Source organism: Corvus hawaiiensis, chromosome 5, assembly GCF_020740725.1.
Source record: "Corvus hawaiiensis isolate bCorHaw1 chromosome 5, bCorHaw1.pri.cur, whole genome shotgun sequence".
Lineage (NCBI taxonomy): Eukaryota > Metazoa > Chordata > Aves > Passeriformes > Corvidae > Corvus > Corvus hawaiiensis.
Window position 1 is genome coordinate 48,840,951 of NC_063217.1, and position 21,491 is coordinate 48,862,441.

General features: G+C 43.6%; 1 protein-coding gene across 14 annotated transcripts in view; it reads left to right on the forward strand.

The window, feature by feature from the left end:
* TRIM2 (tripartite motif containing 2) overlaps nt 1-21,491 on the forward strand; it is a 95,191-nt gene that overhangs the window by 67,542 nt on the left and 6,158 nt on the right. For 13 of the 14 annotated variants that reach the window (XM_048303443.1, XM_048303439.1, XM_048303437.1 and 10 more), the window contains 4 exons: nt 2,194-2,297; nt 3,521-3,688; nt 17,630-17,810; nt 19,462-19,532. In XM_048303443.1, coding sequence (XP_048159400.1) covers nt 2,194-2,297; nt 3,521-3,688; nt 17,630-17,810; nt 19,462-19,532 — 524 coding nt within the window. The remainder of the gene's footprint in view (nt 1-2,193; nt 2,298-3,520; nt 3,689-17,629; nt 17,811-19,461; nt 19,533-21,491) is intronic. The other variant, XM_048303447.1, reaches the window with a different exon arrangement.

Below are 21,491 nucleotides of genomic sequence, written 5' to 3' on the forward strand. Positions count from 1 at the left end.
TACAGAGGAATTCTGCAAAGGAATTTCTGCCATTGCAGAGCAGGCTGTATAAAGGCCTGTATGCAAATTAGGACCTAGGTGATAGGTTTAATAGCTGCAAAGCGCTAGGTACAAGGACATTGCATGGAGCTGAATTTCATCTGCACACTGTGCTAATAAATTGCTATTTCTTAAACTTACTGTGAAACGTGACTGTGGCATTCCTGTGTAATTTCTTCAGTTTTTCCTTTGATGTATATTTACAAGGTTCCACTGAAGTAACTTTTTATATAGGTCTCTCTTATCTTTAAAAACAAAATTCCTTGACTTTCAAGAACATTTTTCTAAGGCTAAAGAGCATACATTCCATAAAGTTTGTGCTAGTTGGTTCCAGATGCTCTAGCTTATGCCTTCTCTTTTCTAACAAATGTTTTCCCTTTACTCTCAGTAGTAAAAGGAATGTTTCTCCCTTTTCATCCATTCTCTTTGGCTAAGAAGCAAAAAGGAAACTTATCATTAGCATATGGTGGAAAAAAATTGCTGCACGCATCCCTCAGGCACTGCTTATTAAAAGAATAAACAGAAAGTATGGCTCAAGTATGGCTAATGTAATTGGTATGTAACTCACTATTCCCTGAATATGTACTTTTCCCTTGCAGTACAAAAACTGAGAAGCATTTGCCTTATTTAGAGAATGAAGCAGATGGAATTGAAGAAAATAAGTCTTGAAACAAAGGGACATTCTTGCAGCACTGAGTGCAGAGAAATTAAATGTTACTTGTTTGCCAGTGAAAGGAAATATGCATCCCACAGCCATCACCACAGAAGAAAGAAGGGTTGTTACGAGCATGCACATCCCTGATGAAAGCTAAATACAAATTAGAGCTGATATGTATGTCTTACATTCGGCATCACAGTCAGAACAGTTTTAATCACTGAGCTCCAGGATATTTTGGACTAACTAAAATGAAATACAAGTTTTTCAGTTAAAACCATATATTGGAACCAGTTAATGTCTGATACACAGCCAGTGAATGCTTGTAAAAATGTTTCACCGAGAAAAACAGCGCTGCATCCAAATCTTAGAAAGAACAGCTTATAGAGTTGGTGGTTGGCTGGTGGGGTTTTGTTGTTTTGTTTCAGAATTCCTTCATTTATTATGAATAATAATTGGAGTCCAAGATCATAACTGCAGTCTTTTTTAAAGACCCCTGAGCCTCCTTTACAAACAAATCAGGAATTTGGATCCTGTTCCTGTGTTCCAGGTGTAATTTGGACCAGCCACTTCAGAGCTGATCTTTTAAAGACATCAGTTTGCTCTGTGCTGCTCCTTGGAACGTCTCAGAACAAACATCTAAGTAATAAACCACCTAAACTTAATGAACTGTTGTGAAAAATTGACATTTTACAACTCCTTATTACCTTAAGCCACTGGGTAAAAGACTTACAGGTCTATGTAAATCACGAGTGCATTTATCCTGGGTTAAAATGAGACTACTGTGTGTGGACACTGCTTCTTTAGAACAACCCCAAGGTGTCTGCAGAAGCATTCAGTCTCCAGGTGTTGGTCTTCATTGGACCACAAGTCCCAATGTTCAAAGCTAGTTCTTCATCTGAATTTCCCTGCTAAGGGAATTTTTGAAGCCTATGACTGAAAACTGTATATGAGGGAATAGGAAACTTCCCTGTCTTGAAATGGCCCCATCCAGAGTGATATGTTTTATCCCAGCTTTGTGATTTCACTGAGGAGTCTTAGCTAATGGTACTAAACCCGTGTCATCTGTCCAAGTTCTTACCTAAGCCTCTGTCTGTATGTTCCCAGGTACTGCCCCTTTAACTGCCTTTTCAGTGGAATAAAAAGCTGCAGTTTAAAAAAAGTCCATCACTTATGTAAAAACCTTTTACTACTTCCCTCATACAAGAGGCAATTTGTGAACACTGATTTATGAAGGCCAAAGAGACAATTAATGTTGATGGAGGCTAGGGTGACACACATGCTGAAGAGTGAGAACAGTCCCTTGAACAATCCCTGCTTGTAGGTAGATTTGTGTATCTGTTACTGAGAGGGTTCTTTGAAGTTGTAGCAGTGAGAACAACTCTTCAAAATAAAAATCCTTTGATCAGAAATGTAATAATTGCATGTGTTGGCATTTGGGTCCTAACTGATTAGTCCTGTCTAACCTGATTTCTTATGTGCTTTGTGTTCAATTTTAGGCACCAAAGGAAGAAATAAAGGGGAATTTACAAATCTTCAAGGTGTAGCTGCATCTACAAATGGAAAAATATTAATAGCAGACAGTAACAACCAGTGTGTGCAGGTATGAGGGGATGAAGATATGCCACTTCCAGTGTTTTTCTCCTTGCCCCCACACCTCTGCCTGTTTTGTAGTCCCAGAAAGACACACTTTGTACAATTCAGGCAGAACAGAAAATACAAGGGAAGCTCAACTTATCACCCATTAACATTCCATCTTCTTGACCTGAAGCTGTGTTTTTCAGATCTGTACTATATCTAGTATATAATCAGAGTTTATTTCCATTCCTTATGATGTTTGGCAATGAATGAAAAAATAAGTTGTGCAATAATCTGGAAAAATGCCTTTTTGTAAATATAATTTTACATTGTAAATTTTATCACTCTCATGTTTTGAAATATAAATCTAGGGCAAGGTGCCACAAATATAATTTCTTAAGGAAGTACAAATAGAAAAATAAACATGTAGATGTCATTTTCAAGTGGCTTTTAGTCTATTTAATTGATTTCTCTTTCTGATATCATGATCCAATCTTTTCTGTGGTAGTACCCCGACACCCATAATTTCTTGGCTTCTGTAACCTGTGTGAAAATCAAGCTGTATTTTTTCTTTGCTTGCCATGTATCTTTTTTACCATTAACAATTTGTCATCACTCTCCAGGCTGCCCATGTGGTAGCAATGAACACAGCAGCAGCATGTGGCTTGTTCTTGTATGTGAGAACCAGCAAGCCACATGCCATGAGAACTCGTTTCCAGGCCTTTTCAAAGAGACAGAGTCAAGTATTCATCAGCACCCTCACGCTTCACAACTTGCAGCCACTTCAGAGGAACTTCAGTGTCTAGTTACCTGGCTTGGGGACACAATCAGTGGACATATTTCTATGTTTTCTACAGACTTAGTGTTTGACTGTGGCTGAGTCACTCAGTGCCTCAGTTTCCTCATTTCTAGTAAGGGAATAATACCATCCCCTCCCACCTGAGAGAGACATTGTGAAGCTTAATTCACTAATGTTTGTGAAGTACTTTGAGATCACTGAAGAAACAGTGCAATGTAAGTGTGGAAATTTTTTTTTTTTTTTTTTTTTTTTGAAATTCGGGTCCAGATGGAAGCTTCTTCTTAAATTAGACAAATCACTTTCAAATATGGACTGTGTAAACGTGGTTCATGTTTCCAGCTCTCTTCCTGTCTATAGTGTTCATTAGTGACTTGCTAAAATCTAAGCTTCAAGAAATATGTGATGGTCATATGTGGACATAATTTTAAAAGTCATGTTTTCTCTTACAGATTTTTTCCAATGATGGTCAGTTCAAAAGCCGTTTTGGCATACGAGGAAGGTCTCCTGGCCAGCTGCAGCGGCCAACAGGAGTGGCTGTGCATCCCAGTGGTGACATCATTATTGCAGACTATGATAACAAATGGGTTAGCATATTCTCATCAGATGGAAAATTTAAGGTATGAGTTACGATGTTAACTCTCCTAAGCTTTCTCTGTCCTACAAAGGAATGCAAAGTAACATTGTTTTTCGAGAAACTGCATAGTTTGGCTGTAACTTAGTCTAAATTCCATTGTTGTGCTCTGGGAACCCCTGACACAGCCACATCGTATAATTAATAGGAGGAGATCACAGCAGTAATGCTAATGTTATACCAAGCAGAGACAACATGTTCCATACTGGGTGCTTAGATGCCTTTCTGTAACTTATGGTCGAGCATAGCAAGTGCCAGCAAGGCTAGTTGGACTAGCTCAGCAACCTTCGCATCATTAGTACTCTGATTGTACAGAAGGGCGTGTGCAGGTATATGTATGCACACAGACAAACACAAAATCTTCCAAGGAGTACATGAAGCTCTTCAGTGACATATGGAGGAGAAAAAGAAGGTAGCAGACTGATGATGACTTTGTCTTTTGTTCCATACTTCTCAGCAAATGTAGTGTATAATTCATGTATGATCCTGTTGCTAATAAAAGCAAGGAAGGGTAACCCAGGGTGTTGTTCCAGTGCTACAGCATGGACAGGACTGTTTTAGGTGGTGTGTTGTGCACTGAAAAAACTGAAAGACAGTAATGATATTGTAGGTTTCAGAAATCAGAAATTCTAAGGAAAGCACACCTCGTATTTTCATAGCAACTCTGATCCCTGTAATGAGAGTAAAATAAGACAGCTACTACACTACATTGATGATTTCCAACCTGCAGTATTTATTTTGCTTGGGTTCAGGTGCAGTGCCAGAGAGAATTGAAGGTTTCCACCATTTGGTGCTGTTCTCTGAATGCATGTTACCACATCTGGTGATGCACATTAGAGAGAGCCACCTCTGGCAGAAGTTAGCAGTACTCACTCATTGGGATAATGGACCTGCAGGGAAATTTCTGCCCTAGGTACTTAGTTCTGGAGTACTTAGTTCTAGATACTTAGTTCTGCATTGGAGAGAAATGACCTGTTTGGCTAATTTTCTGGTAGCGTAATGACCAAAAAGCTCAGGTTCTGAGCTGCTTATGTGTGCAGCAAGAAATCGCCTTCCTCTGAATAGTCTTTGCAAAGTGACAAATACAAATATGCAATTGTGCTTACGTAGTCCTCAGTGAGCTCCCTCTAAGAAACTGGTGTGTATGCTTTTAGAAGTATCCAGATCATGTATAGACTTCAAGCTAAAATAAAACGATACTAAAATGTAATGCAAGTGTTAAAAAAATACAAATTACTTGCATTTGCGGAGAGAATGTGATTTTACTTGTCAAGTAATTTTGAAAATGTACAGTTACACAGGAAAACCTTGGTTTTGGCTGAAGTCCCTAAATGAAATGAAAACACCAAAACAAACCCAAAGAAATACGTGATTTAGTTAAGAATCCAAATACTCTGAGTAGCCTAAGCATATTTTAAATAATCATTAACATTTTTGTGAACTGGCTTGATCAGGACACAGAGCATGGAGGGCTTGTTTTCCTTCCTCCTTAAGATAAGCTCTAAATCCAGCATTTTGGATGGAGCCAACTCTGGAGGAAAAAAACCCTGGAGAAGGCAGGACCCTATGTACAATATACTACCAGCAGAGAGACAGGTATTGAAAGAAATGAATTATTAATGTAGTTCCTCTGATGTGAAGCCTAGCTTTGTTTTCAGTCAATGTTTTTCTTGGATTGCAAAAGCTATGTAATGTTGGCAATGTTTGTATGGTTAATACAAATTAACGCATCAGACTTCATAGTTCTTGGGACTAGATGGATTAAATGAGAGATGAAACATCAGTGATATAAAATAATATTTTTAGATTCAATGCAATCAATGCATTATGAGAGGGAAAAGAAACGTTTGTAGAAGAATTTTTTTATACAGAGGGTAGGCATATATGTGCAGGGCAGGTGGCAGAGCATGTGTGTGGGGAGAGCAGGAGTGAGGCAGGGGGAGCACTGGGATGGAAACAGGGATGGGCATTGAGCACAGGGCCACACTGAGGAACTGTGATGGGAGTAGGGGGTCCTGTATTGGTGCAGCACTGGTTCAGGGGATCCTGTACTGCACAGTGCAGCTGGACAGCTGTGCTGGGGAGGAGGGGTGCAGGTGGGGTGAGCACAGGGCCTGGGGCAACTGTGGGGGGACACACACAGGGTTGGGAGGTCATGTCCACCGAGGGTGAGGCTGTGATATGGGGGGCAGTCAGTACCATTGTCTCAGTTTTGAAAGACAGGTGTCTGCTAAGGAAGGCAGAGGCCCCCCTTGAAGTGGCAGATATAACCCCTTTTCCCTCCAAGTTATTATATTTTGAAATCAAGAGCCTTTAGGCGAAGATGTGGGAAATAAGAATAACAGTTCTTTACTATATATATATATATATGTATATAACCAGTCAAACAAAACAACAACAACTATGGCAGTAACAGCAATCACAAACCCAGTGCCAGCCTTCTCGGCTGTCAGGCCCTTTCCCCTCGGGTGCAGTTCCGCTCGCAGCCGGCAGGGGCGCTGGCGGCTCCCGGTGAGCAGGGCAGGTGCGATGGTTCCCCCGCGGCTGCAGGGGGCGCTCCGGAGCGAGCTCGGGAAACCCGCGGCTCTGGTGCCCGGGGATCCCGGGAAGGGATGGACCAAAGGCTTCACAAACCCCTGGGCAGCTGATCCCGGGCTCTCAGGAACAGCAGGCTGGAACGGCAGGGACGGACGCAAATCCCGGGTGGCAGACGAGATGTATCCAGATGGGAAAAAACCACGGAGGCCCAGGCAGGCAGGGCGAGCAGGGCTACAGCGTAGCGAAAACTCGAAGCAGCAGCGGAGCAGGGCAGCCACAGCTCGGTCTCCAGCAGGGCAGGGAAAGCGGCTTTTGGGGTCCCGGCGTTGTTTCCAGCAGGAAGAAAGAACGGCCAAAAAGAAAGAAGCAGCAGCTCCTTTCTCTGCAGCTTCTCTCTCCGGACGCTCAGAGCGAACTGTCCCCACACCCAGGTGTAGACAAAAGAGTAGCCAGGCCCGCCCCACTCCCCTTTTTGTCTTTCTTAAGTACAGCTATTTGTCCCCTAGCAACATGCATATGGGAGAAAATTCCTTTAACAGGAAAACCTATGACTAAACTAAAACCCCAACATTATCCACCCCGAATTTTTTCCCATACTAACATGTTACATGAAACTTAACTTTTTTAACCATATAAATCTATGCATTACCCAAATTATATACAAATATACATGCTGATACTGATACAAATACAGAGCCATGGGTAGTTCACCCTAAAACAAGGTCCTCTTGAGGTAAGCATCGGGTCTCTCCATCCTTTTGCATCACCCACCAGGTGCAGCCTGGTCCCTGAGCAAAAACAACCCCACGGATGGGTTTGTCTTTGCTCAAGGCAGACTTTACCCAAACAGTTTTTCCAAGCATACCTCTCATGTGCACCACTGGAACCTTATCCCCGTCTGTTGTTTGTAGGGGTTCGGATTGGGCAGGGCCTGCTCGGCTGGTGGAACCTCGAGTGTTAACTAACCAGGTGGCTCTTGCTAAATGCATCTCCCAGTTTTTGAAAGTCCCCCCACCCAGTGCCTTCAAGGTGGTTTTAAGCAGTCCATTACATCGCTCAACCTTCCCAGCTGCTGGTGCATGGTAAGGGATGTGGTACACCCACTCAATGCCATGTTCTCTAGCCCAGGTGTTTATAAGGCTGTTCTTGAAATGAGTCCCATTGTCAGACTCGATTCTCTCAGGGGTGCCATGCCTCCAAAGGACTTGCTTTTCCAGGCCCAGGATGGTGTTCCGGGCAGTAGCATGAGGCACAGGGTAGGTCTCCAGCCACCCAGTGGTGGCTTCTACCATTGTGAGCACATAGCGCTTGCCTTGGCGGGTTTGAGGCAGTGTGATGTAATCAATCTGCCAGGCCTCCCCATACTTGTATTTGGACCATCGCCCGCCATACCACAGGGGCTTCACCCGCTTGGCCTGCTTGATCGCAGCGCATGTCTCACAGTCATGGATAACCTGGGAGATACTGTCCATGGTTAGATCCACCCCTCGGTCTCGTGCCCACTTATAGGTGGCATCTCTGCCCTGATGACCTGAGGCATCATGGGCCCATCGAGCTAGGAACAGTTCTCCTTTATGTTGCCAATCCAAGTCTATCTGGGACACCTCTATTTTCGCAGCTTGATCTACCTGTTTGTTGTTACGATGTTCTTCATTAGCCCGGCTCTTGGGGATGTGAGCATCTACATGACGGACCTTCACGGATAGCTTCTCTACCCGAGTGGCAATGTCTTTCCACTCTTCAGCAGCCCAGATTGGTTTTCCTCTGCGCTGCCAGTTTGCCTTCTTCCACCTTTCCAGCCAACCCCACAGAGCATTGGCTACCATCCATGAATCGGTGTAGAGGTAGAGCTTTGGCCACTTCTCTCTTTCAGCTATGTCCAGAGCTAATTGGACAGCTTTGAGCTCAGCAAATTGGCTCGATCCACCTTCTCCTTCAGTAGCCTGTGCAACTTGTCGTGTGGGGCTCCATACAGCGGCTTTCCATTTCCGGCTAGCGCCTACAATTCGGCAGGAACCATCAGTGAAGAGGGCGTATTGTCTTTCACTCTCTGGTAGCTCGTTATATGGTGGGGCTTCTTCGGCACGTGTCACCTGCTCCTCTTCTTCTTCAGAAGATAACCCAAAAGTCTCACCTTCCGGCCAGTTTGTAATTATTTCCAAGATCCCAGGGCGACTTGGGTTTCCAATTCGGGCGCGCTGCGTGATGAGGGCAATCCATTTGCTCCAAGTAGCGTCGGTGGCGTGATGCGTGGAGGGAACCTTTCCTCTGAACATCCACCCCAGCACCGGTAGTCGGGGTGCCAGGAGGAGTTGTGCCTCTGTGCCGATTACTTCTGAGGCAGCCTGGACTCCTTCATAAGCTGCCAGGATTTCCTTCTCTGTGGGAGTGTAGTTGGCTTCAGACCCTCTGTAGCTTCGGCTCCAGAATCCCAGTGGTCGGCCCCGAGTCTCACCAGGCACCTTCTGCCAGAGGCTCCAGGACAGACCATTGTTCCCGGCTGCAGAGTAGAGCACGTTCTTCACCTCTGGTCCTGTCCTGACTGGGCCAAGGGCTACGGCGTGAGCAATTTCCTGTTTGATCTGAGTGAAGGCTTGCTGCTGTTCAGGGCCCCAGTGGAAATCATTCTTCTTGCGGGTAACCAGGTAGAGAGGACTCACGATCTGGCTGTACTCGGGAATGTGCATCCTCCAGAAACCTATAGCGCCTAGGAAAGCTTGTGTTTCCTTCTTGTTGGTCGGTGGAGACATTGCTGTGATCTTATTGATGACCTCAGTGGGAATCTGACGTCGTCCATCTTGCCACTTTACTCCCAGGAACTGGATCTCTCGGGCAGGTCCCTTGACCTTGCTCTTCTTGATGGCAAAACCAGCTTGCAGGAGAATTTGAATTATTCTCTCTCCTTTCTCAAACACTTCGGTTGCGGTGTTCCCCCACACAATGATGTCATCAATGTACTGCAGATGTTCTGGAGCCTCACTCTTTTCTAGTGCAGTCTGGATCAGTCCATGACAGATGGTGGGACTGTGCTTCCACCCCTGGGGCAGTCGGTTCCAGGTGTACTGCACGCCCCTCCAGGTGAAGGCAAACTGAGGCCTGCACTCTGCTGCCAGAGGAATGGAGAAGAATGCATTGGCAATGTCAATAGTGGCGTACCACTTCGCTGCTTTGGACTCCAGCTCGTACTGGAGCTCCAACATGTCTGGCACGGCAGCGCTCAGCGGTGGAGTCACTTCATTCAGGGCATGATAGTCCACAGTCAATCTCCATTCCCCGTCAGACTTGCGCACAGGCCAGATGGGGCTGTTGAAGGGTGAGTGGGTCTTGCTCACCACCCCTTGACTCTCCAGCTCGCGGATCATCTTGTGGATGGAGATCACAGCATCTCGATTTGTCCGATACTGCCGGCGGTGCACTGTCGAGGTGGCAATTGGCACTCGTTGCTCTTCCACTTTCAGGAGCCCAACTGCAGAAGGATTCTCAGATAGTCCAGGCAGGGTGTTCAATTGCCTAATGCCCTCTGTCTCCACAGCAGCAATCCCAAATGCCCACCTGAGTCCTTTTGGGTCTTTGTAGTAGCCATTCCGGAGGAAGTCTATGCCCAGAATACACGGGGCCTCTGGGCCGGTCACAATCGGATGCTTTTGCCACTCCTTCCCAGTCAGGCTCACCTCAGCTTCCAAAAGGGTCAACTGCTGTGATCCCCCGGTCACCCCAGCGATGGATACAGGTTCTGCCCCCACATGTCCCGATGGCATTAAAGTACACTGTGCCCCAGTATCAACCAACGCATCATATTTTTGTGGCTCTGATGTGCCAGGCCATCGGATCCACACCGTCCAGAAAACTCGGTTCTCCCGTGCCTCTTCCTGGCTAGAGGCAGGGCCCCTCTAGCCCTGGTTATCATTCTTTCCCTGGGTGTACATGCTCGAGGTACCTTCAAGGGGATCCGACATATCATCCTCCCTTCTGTAATGCCTGGCAGCTCGGTCACGGGAGGCTGAGGCTACCTTCACCTTAGCGGAACCCCCTCGGTTAGTGCCTCCCTCCTTGAGTTCATGCACCCGCGCTGCCAGGGCAGAGGTGGGTTTCCCATCCCACCTTCTCATGTCTTCCCCATGCTCACACAGGAAAAACCACAGCTCAGCTCGTGGGGTGTACCCTCTCTCTCTAGCAGGGGGACGACGGGCTCTGACTTGGGGGCCTGTGACTCGCACTGGTGCCACACTGACCCTCCTCATCTCCTCCCTCATCTCCTCCCTCATCTCCTCCCTCATCTCCTCCCTCATTTCCTTCCTCATCTCCTTCATCTCCTCTTTGAGGTCCTGGACCACAGCAGAGACATGAGCTTTCAGCGGGCCATTGATCATGCTGTCATAATGCCTGAGCCTGTTGGCAACAGAGCCCACTGTTTCTCGGGTATTGTCAGCATCAATCGTTGCAATGAAGGTGGTGTATTGTGATGGCCCTAGCCTTGCCAGGTTCCACATCATCTGTCCTGTGCACCTGACCTTATCGGGGTCATTATCATGCTGTCCATCCTTCCCAAAGAGTACCTCTAATATTGCCACCTCTCTTAGCTGTTGGATCCCTTGCTCGAGTGTCTTCCACTGCATTCTATGATGATACTCCTGCATTCTTTCTTTGTGAATGAACCTTTCTCTCACACTCATTAAGAGCCGCTCCCAAAGAGAGAGAGGCCCTGGCTCCCTCACAAATATCTGGTCCACACCTGGGTCCTGGGTCAACGATCCCAGATACCTTGCCTCACCACTATCCAGTTGCACACTTGTGCCCATAAGGTCCCAAACCCGAAGCAGCCAGGTGGTATAAGGCTCACGCCCCCTTCGCACAATGTCGTTTCGCATAGCACGGAGACTGTCGTGCGACAGGGACTCAGTGATGACTTCTGGCTCTGGCTCTCCTGCTGGTTGTGAGGGCCCTGGTTGCCCATCATCATTAACTGGTCGTACTGGTTTGGTCTTATACTTCCTCCTTTGCACAGGGGCGACTGCTGCTGGCTGTGGTTGTCCTTGTGGTTCAGCTGAAGCCTGGACGGTTGTAACATCCGTGGGTTCCACTGCTGCACCATCGGACTCACCCTCTTTGGGGCAGGGAGAGGGTTTTTCACTAGCTGAGGAGGTGTATTCCCTTAGCAATTGGCATATCTCCTGGCGCACCTGGCCCATCTCCTGGCACATCTCCTTGCGCACCTGGCCCATCTCCTGGCATATCTCCTGGCGCACCTGACCCATCTCTTGGCACATCTCCTGCATCCCTTTTGCCAGTACCCCCACCCAGTTTGGGTAGTCCATTTCTGAGGTGGACTGTTGGGCAGTATCAGTCTGTGGGGCGGGATCTCTAGTGTCTGGGGCTGTGGCAGGCTCTGGCTCTGGGGTAGGAACTCTACTCTCTGGGGCCATGTCAGGTTCTGGGGCAGGATCTCTAGTCTCTGGGGCTGGTGTCCGAGTAGATATCCAAGCCAATCTCAACTTATCCTTGAATGCTAAATAGAGTAGGCCTATCAGCAGCAGATGGTTAGTATTCAGAGGGAATTTAAACCCTTCGAAAATTGATGGGGTGGGCCCAAAGAACTGGTTGAGGGGTTGGGAGAAAACTTCCCCTGGTGTCATTTCCTCACAGAAGGTACCATTGTTAACATAACCCCAAAAACATGTGCTCAGTGTGTGATAGCTGTTTATCCATGTGCCCACATTCCGGAGGAAGTTAAAAACCCATGAATTCCTCACCTTCTCGACCCATAATGCAAGCTGGATAACAGCAATGGTAGCCTTAGTCAGAGGACCCATATTCAAATAAGGAGCTGCAAAGGGGAAGAATATAGCCACGGCTACATGCCACCCAAACCAGGGTAAACTAGACCACATAGTGCTGCCTAACAAGGTTCCAATATCCAGCACACAAAATAAAGTTATCGAGGAACTGTTATTCCTTTTTCACCTCTATCTCTTAATGCCCTCAGGCCCCACGTTGGGCGCCAAGATCTGTCTCAGTTTTGAAAGACAGGTGTCTGCTAAGGAAGGCAGAGGCCCCCCTTGAAGTGGCAGATATAACCCCTTTTCCCTCCAAGTTATTATATTTTGAAATCAAGAGCCTTTAGGCGAAGATGTGGGAAATAGGAATAACAGTTCTTTACTATATATATATATGTATATAACCAGTCAAACAAAACAACAACAACTATGGCAGTAACAGCAATCACAAACCCAGTGCCAGCCTTCTCGGCTGTCAGGCCCTTTCCCCTCGGGTGCAGTTCCGCTCGCAGCCGGCAGGGGCGCTGGCGGCTCCCGGTGAGCAGGGCAGGTGCGATGGTTCCCCCGCGGCTGCAGGGGGCGCTCCGGAGCGAGCTCGGGAAACCCGCGGCTCTGGTGCCCTGGGATCCCGGGAAGGATGGAACAAAGGCTTCACAAACCCCTGGGCAGCTGATCCCGGGCTCTCAGGAACAGCAGGCTGGAACGGCAGGGACGGACGCAAATCCCGGGTGGCAGACGAGATGTATCCAGATGGGAAAAAACCACGGAGGCCCAGGCAGGCAGGGCGAGCAGGGCTACAGCGTAGCGAAAACTCGAAGCAGCAGCGGAGCAGGGCAGCCACAGCTCGGTCTCCAGCAGGGCAGGGAAAGCGGCTTTTGGGGTCTCGGCGTTGTTTCCAGCAGGAAGAAAGAACGGCCAAAAAGAAAGAAGCAGCAGCTCCTTTCTCTGCAGCTTCTCTCTCCGGACGCTCAGAGCGAACTGTCCCCACACCCAGGTGTAGACAAAAGAGTAGCCAGGCCCGCCCCACTCCCCTTTTTGTCTTTCTTAAGTACAGCTATTTGTCCCCTAGCAACATGCATATGGGAGAAAATTCCTTTAACAGGAAAACCTAAGACTAAACTAAAACCCCAACAACCATGAAGGGATGGGGTTTGTATTGGGCATGAATGGTGCAGGACTAGGAGTTAGACTCGATGAGCCTTGTGAGTCCCTTCCAACTCAGGGTTTTATTCTATGATGGGGTTAAATAAAATATATTGGAAGCAGAAAACATAGATATAACAGATCTAGCCTGTGGGAATCTGGGCAAAACCTTGTAATTTCTTGTGTGTTGGAAGTGGTAATTCTTACAGGAGTCTTGTCAGATTAAATTGGGTAGTGTTTGCTAAGGTAACAGAGAGAGAGAAATGGATTATGGCATTTGCCTTCAAAGGACTGTGCCTGCAAGTCCTTGTGTAAGACCTCTGATGCAGGTGGCCTGCTAGTTGTTAACTCAGCAATATCAGGGGACTATTTTGAGCTTAAACTAACTATTTTTGATGTTGTCCCTTTCCTTCTGTATTTATTTACACTTACTCTCCCTTAGCAGAGTTTTAATAGTCATGTGAGCCATAAGGCAAATTTCCCTGGAGCCAGACCCAGGCATCTCCCTGATTACAGCACTGGACTGATTGCCCTTGGCAACCTCCACTGCCAGGCAGAAAAGTGTCACCTTCCTCAGTTGCTGGCAGCAAGAAAGACAGAGCTCTGTTTTCTCAAGGCTGTAAAACTTACATAATGCAGGGGCGGATAAACTCTAACCTAAGGTTGCACCAAAACACAAGCTTCTTCACATGAAAGGCTGTATTATCCTGGAAATGATAAAGACTCCGATTGGGTTTTAGGATTCAGGGATTCTGTTTCTGGCTGTGCTACAGATCTCACGGGTACCTAGTTATCTTCATTTCACTTCCCAGTGGTTTTTTTTTTTTTTTCATCTGTAAAGGGCATAGAATAGTGCTGGCTTCCTCTGTCAAGTACTCTGAAATTGCTTAAGAAAACTGTTGCAGCAGACACTGCACTAGGCTAAGGAGAGAGGGTGTGGTGAAGCAGCTGTACCAGCTCCTCACCAGTGTGGTGTTCAAACCTAGTGAAGGAACTGGACAATAGAGCCAAGAGAATGATTCCTGTTCCTCTGAGAAGACAATTGTTTTCTTTCTAGTCTTGAAGAGTTATATATAAGATGATAACCTTGTTATCAACCAAACAAGGCTCTGCAAGTTAAGATCAAATTTAGGTAAGTGGGAAAAGATGAAAGGATACATTTCATTTGTCAAACTTCTTTTTCTTTGTCTCACTAGAGGAATTAAGGAAAGAGCTGTGCAAAGCTGGTTGCATGTTCAGATGGGAATAGGTAGTGTAGTTAAATGGTCACAATTGAATTTTGACAGTCACATGAATGATAAATCCACTTATTGTGTGATATTGCAATGTGTGACAAAGCTGTATCTCCTTATTAGAGAAGTTCTCAAACAGAAAAAGATGGTATGTTGAAAGTTTGTAATTAATTGCTGACAATCTTGAATCTTTCAGACAGCAACAAGATTGGTAAAGTTAAACTTAAGCCCTAACACACTTAGTTCTACAGAGGAAAAGTCTTCATAAATTTTTATACAGGCTAGCTGAATTTTTTTTTTTTACCTCTAGGAATATCCCACAGTAGAATATTTTCCAGCCTGGTAGGGTGACTTTATAAACACATGTTTGAAAACCAGTCTAAATTCCTAAGAGCCTATAAAATAAGGGACATTATGTCCTTGACTGAATTTAATTAAACACATTATTTGTATTAAGGGTTTACATGATCCATTATACTGTATTCATTTCTAATGGAAAAAAAGCCTGAAAATACTTCCATTCATACACTTAACTGGAGTGACTGGGTTTCATAATGTTCTGTTCTAAATAATCAAACCTATAATTCTAAGAAACTTTCTGAAATAAAAATATACAAAGATTATGTTCAGCCAGATCCAGTAATGTGTCATCAGCATATTTTGATCTAAACTGGAAACAGATTTTTAGTAAAAAACATTGCAAACTTTAGCTGGGCATACTTTATTGCTGCTTGCAAATTATATTTTAAACCTGGCCCAAGAATAGTGATTTTTATTACTCTTCTCAGCACTGAGTGCCCATTAATGTAGTATGTGATTTATTCATTATATTTTTCCATATGTGTTTATATGGGCAGGAAGACACTGTACTCATGAGTCTGAGTCATTTTCCATAGGAATCCTGGAAAGATGGTAAGGAGGTGGTGCAGTGCTCAAGCAGACAACCACGCGGGCATCCCAAAGGAAAGAGGGGAATATGATTTAATCACCCCAAAGGAAATACATCCACAGATTTGCATCTAATTTATGGTTTGGCTGCTTTGTTGTTATGCAAACTGAATACATTTTGTAGCTCTGCTCATATCTTCCCCCTGGTGAATACAAAATAATTTTTAATAGTTTTTCCTGGGGATATTTTAGTATGATTCAATTAGGTAGATTTTGCCTAAATATTTTGCAATTTATAACAGTATATGCACATGAACATAAAACTGACACATGATCATTGTATGTGGCTAAGCATAATCTTGGACCTGCAAGATTTACTCCCTGGAATTTTCTTTACTGGAGACTGAAAAAGGTTGTGTAGTGGCTTGGTAGCAGCCATCCTCAGGGAACCTAGGGGGCTTTATTTTAGGATCGTTCCTGTTTTTACCTGCAACCCCACCTATGAGAATGTACCATGGAATAGGAACATGGGACTTAATAAGGGTAGGAGAGCTCCTTCTGTTTGCTTTGAAAACATCAGGGACATGAGAGAAATGGGTTAGGCAATAAATTTTCTCCATGCCTTGTAATCTGTCCCACTGCTGCTCACCAATTGCAGGAGGGAGGGGAGAGGGGCAGAGAAGTCACCAGTAAATGTGGTAGTTGGGGCCATGGTAAACATGACAGTGTTAGGTTAATGCTTGGACTCAATCTTAGAGGTCTTTTCCAACCTCAATGATTCTATGATTCACAGCATTGCTTTTTCTAGGCAGTGATCTGTCTCACTCTGCAAAGGCAATGAGGTGAAAGATGGCCTTGTTTTGTAAATAAGATGAATATCTTAGTATATATTTCATTTAAATTCCAGTGGAAACAGAAAAGTGTGTTCTTCACCAAGATATGGACCTCAGTTTGTAGGATGTGTCTCTCACAAATTACTACAGGATCTGAAAGTTCTGGAATCCATAATTGCAACACAGCCTGTTTAGTGGATTGTCTGTCCAGTGCAGACTTTTGAAACCTGAATAAGTGCTTTCAAATCTGTCCATCAGTTTTATAAAATGGCTAAAAGCAGGATGCAAGTTGCTCCATTCCAATGCAAACAATTAGGTATTTACAACCTTTTTTAACTGAAAGGTAAAAACTCAACTGATTTTATGTAGATTAAAACAGTTTCTAGAATCTCTGCCTTAAAAAGAATTGAATGGGGAAAAATGTGGAATGGATTGGGAGGTGATCCTAGAGTCTTCTTGGGTATATGCCCAGGTAGCTCATGGATTCTTTAAAGGCTTGATCTCAATTTCTGCTTGCTCTGCTGCTTAGATCCTCTTTTTAAAACCCCCTCTTTTTAAACCTACTAAAGAATGTTTCTGACAGTTTTGGATTTGACAGCTCTCTAGCCTTTCCAAATAATTTACTGTTGTGAGATCCATCTCCTCTCCACTGAACGTTTTTCCATTGAAATATTGTATACCATTGCCCTCCTGTTGCTGATTATGCTGGCAGATGGTTTTGGTAGTCACAAGGCCTATTTAAAATGATGGAAATAATTTCATTTACCTAAGACAGGAACAAGCTTTGATTTGTTTAGTGTTTCAAAGATTGCTTCATTTGCTGTTTGGCAACATGATCCTCTCTCCTTTGCATTTTTCAGCTGAGACTTCATGTGTCTAAGCAGCAAGTGAAGCAATGTCATGTGGAATCTGGTGAAAGATAGGTTAGCCTGAGCTTTAGCTCTGCTCAAAATCTGTCTGAGAGCACTCAGAAGGTGCTGGTGTCTTACTAACCCAAGAAAGGCAACAGAGTACATCATAGCCTACATCACACCCAGCCCTGGTGCTCCAAGAGCTCTGACTTCTTTGATGCAGTGATAAAGGTTTTTCCCTGTCCATCAAGGTGGTGGTTGGACTCAGGAAAGGCATGCAGTCGGAGACAAAAGTCCTTTCTGCTTGTCTGCCTATCCTGCTGGTACCCTAATGCTGGACATACAGACATTTCTGACAGGTGCTGCAGTTTATCAAGTCACACAAATCTGATGATTATATTTCTTGTGAGTTGTATATTCGTACTCAGTTGCTGAGGCGACAGACAGATTTTTCAGTCTAGAAAAGACATACAGAAAGCAGACTTTATTTTCAGCTGAAGAAAAAATTATAAAGTACACAGTAAGAGCTGATAAAAACAATCACTTCCAACTTTTGATGAAAAAAATGCCTCTCCATTCTGCTGTGTGCCTGTAATACAATCTTCAAACTGTACTAACTCATTTCTATCATGCCAACATATTTTCCTGTTTTGTGTTTTCCCTTTTAGGCCAAAATTGGGTCTGGAAAGCTCATGGGCCCTAAAGGTGTTTCAGTGGATCGCAATGGACACATCATTGTAGTGGACAATAAAGCATGCTGTGTCTTCATCTTCCAGCCAAATGGGAAAATAGTAACCAGGTTCGGGAGTCGAGGAAATGGTGACAAGCAGTTTGCAGGTACACTTGATGGTAATATGTAAATCCCCTTTTCTTGCCTCTTCTGCTCACATTTGCATGATGTTTGAGCATGTTGAAGATGCTGTATCCAACTCCTTTATCCTCCCGGAGAGAGGTTCTGCTAGACATACAATACAGCTCCTATTCACTTCACCATTTGCTTGAGTGGTCAGGCAGACTGCAACATCTGTTCTGCAAGTGTAACTGTAACCAGATGGTTTCATCTACCTCCCTATGCTTGGAAGCATTTCAGATCAGTGACCCAAGAATGACTGATCTTAACTAGCATTTTATAAGTGCTTTGTAATTGCCACACTAAGCTGTTCATCATAATCAACTCAAAGGCTGTGCTTTGTGTTTCTAGTCATCAGATCCACGAAGCCCAATGCCCTAAGTGGTATCTCGTAGAAAATGAGTGTAATGGGGTAGTGATAAGATTGAGATCAGGAAGACAGAGTTATGGAACGGCCAATATAAGTTTGGGGAAATTGCAGTTTATACTCAAACTGACTGCTTGCACATGGTGTCTTTCAAGCAGAACACGCAATTAAGTTAAAAAAACAGAACAACCTCACTGATATATTTTAAGTGAATAGCTGTTCTTTAAAAATTTGAAATGAAGATGCCAATTAAGGTATGCAGGTCATTTTACAGGTGTTGGGTCACACTTAGTATGTAGTTTCATTGGTCTGATGTTTTGACTGGTTCACAGTGAAAGAGAGGAATAGCATCAATGTGTTCTTATCCTGAGACCTCTTGCAATGTCTTATGGCATAATATATATAATTTATGAGAGCTTGGGTTCTAACACAACTAAATTTTCTGGGTATCTCAATTTCTTTTCATTTGAAAATTTGCAAGAACACCTCCTGAAAAAAGTAGGCAAATACTTCCTAACAGTGCTTTTGAGAAATGTATCACCTCTTCTTGCTGATAGGCTACAGAAAACAGGTAAATTATCAATACTTGAATGTTTTGAATGTAAAATTTTTCACCTTTTTTATAGTCTACTCTGATTTACTGTGAAAATTGAAACTGAGTTCTGTTCTGTTTAATAACTCAAAATAGCACCAAGTGTTTTAATTTGGATACTTGCCTGTTTTCAAGCTATCCTTTGTTTTTTACTCAAATTTGCACACATATTTCAATACACAATGTAAAGCAAAAAATGCCCTTTTTTCCTTGACAGTGGTCTTCTAGTAACTTTCTTAGTTATCCTAAAATTTGTTAGCTCAAATGCTTGTAAGACGTGAGCACATAGAGCATAAAATATTTCAATTAAGAATTTACAGGGACATTTTTGATAACAATTTTCAGTATATACACAACTTTATGCTTAAGCTCTACATGTTTTGTCTTGTTAATAAGCCCATAAATCTCTGCATAGTCAAATGTATACAAAAGAAGGAGAAATGAACAATGCTTATTGGTAACAATAGCTGACAACTGCTTGAAAAAGAAATTATTTGTGTTTACAAAAAGCATGCTGAGCTTTTTAAAAAAACCATGAAGTAAAATTACTCTTAATTTGAAATTCGTATTCCCACTTTGACGACTATTGCTCAGAAGCCAAACATAATATTCTGTCAGGCTGATTTTTTTTAATTTAACCATACTTTTTATTTTAATGATATTACTATTTTTTTCTTCTTCTGCATTGCAGGTCCTCATTTTGCAGCTGTAAACAGCAACAATGAAATTATCATTACAGATTTTCATAACCATTCTGTCAAGGTACTGTCAATTAATGGCAACTTGGAAAGTTGCCATTTTAATTTTATTATGATACTTTCTTGGGGTAAACAAAGTATTGTTAAAACCAAAGAGATCACACCCCATATGTATGAGCTCTGCTATAAGTACAGCACTTTCAGAGAACGTTGTGCATGCAGTGCATTGCTTAGTGAAGATAGTCCATTGCCTTTGGTGTCACTATAATGGTCTCTAATTCAATTACTTAAACCTAAGTTGTACTTGAGATAAATAATTTCAACTTACTTACTTGTATTAGCCCTCTGCCAAACCTGTTATTGACCCTGTGTTCTGTCTTCTTTTAAAAGTTTGGCTTTTGAATTTCCCAGTAAAAGCTTTCCACATTTCTAGTTGAATAAAATTATAACAAAGTAAAGATACATGACAGTCTTTAAATTCCACACCTATAAGCTTTAAGATTGCTGGGTCCATTTTACAACCTGATTCTCTAAAACTTGTGTAACAACTGGTTTTCATTCCATACCTCCTGCACTGGGCTGGCCACTAGTCCTTACACCCGTGGGAAGTCCTGACTCACAGCCTGTTAATGTCATGGTATGATAGGAAGTTTATTTGTTTGTCCCAGTAATAAACCAAACCAAGGAAACATGCTGAGATGTGTTGGCAAATGTCTGTGAAGGAGATACAGGCCCAGAAATGCCTCACCTCTGCGTGTTTGTTCTCGGGCATTCCCTTTCATATACTTCCTTCGTGCTCTTGTGCCCTCCCTCTACAGGAAGCAGCAGCAGGAGGACACAGGCAGGATGCTGTTCTACCTGGGTTCTGAGGACACATCTGTCAGTCCCACACACCAACAAAGTCCCTGGCATTTCACCTACTGGCCTATTTTGACTGAACACAAAGATGAACTCTCAGTCTAGTTCTTCAGTGTTCTTGATTGAAAAAATAAATTTTATATATTCACCTGAAATAGGAAGTTGCTGCCTAAGCATAGACACCTTTGTGTCCTGAGCAGTGCTGAATCACCTAGGTTTGGAATAGCAACCTTGCTTGCGTATCCTCTTGGAATTTGTAAGGAAGTAGCAGCTCGTGGTTTGGATTACAACACAGAAACCAAGAGTGCTGCAGGAGGCCTATGACTCCATAAATTACCTCTCCATAAGCAAGGTTTGCCTGGTAACGAGAGTGCCTGGAGAGGCTTAACAGCAAGGGGCAAACTGAAATGAAAAAAAAAAACAAGTGAAGAGATGTAAGAAGTGTGGCATCTTAGAGGATTTATAATTATTACATTTCTAATGAGAACAGGGTGTCCCATCTGTCTCTGGTGTGACTCAATGGGATACAAATGTTACTTGTTACAATTTGGTACTAACTGGAAAAGAGTCTTATTTTTGTAGTGTTCTCTAAATTAGTACATATAACTGTTGACACTCTGGAGAGTTTATAATCTGAGAGCAGAGAGTACATCTTCTTTTAAATAATAAATTAGTTTATAAATAACTAAATAAATTAATTTCACTCTTGTGAGTCCCAAAGCCACTTCCTGCCACCAGTGTCTTGAATTAAACAAGCTCACTCAGCAACATTTTTCTCCCGCCCCCTTAACTTTAAAGGATGTTCCTTCCCTCAGGCATCTTCTATGGAAAATCCTGCACAATGTAGTCTTCTCTCTCATTTGGTCACTTTAGCCCAGGGAGAGAGCAATATATCTTTGCCTGTTTTTTTCATTAGTTGGCTTTTTTTTTTCTTTTAATTTTCTTTAATCATCTGAGGCACTAACCTGGTGCTTCATTAAATTCCTTTCCCAAATGTTTTTTCTCTGTTCACTGGGGTGTTCAAGAACAGAATGGTTTCCTGACACCTTCTACCTTATCAGCACTTCAGTGTGTACTTGGCACTTACCAGGTCTTTGCATTTTCTTGTTCAAGCCACAGTCAGTCTCTAAGAACACTGTTGGACCTTGCGCTGTAGCTGGGCCTG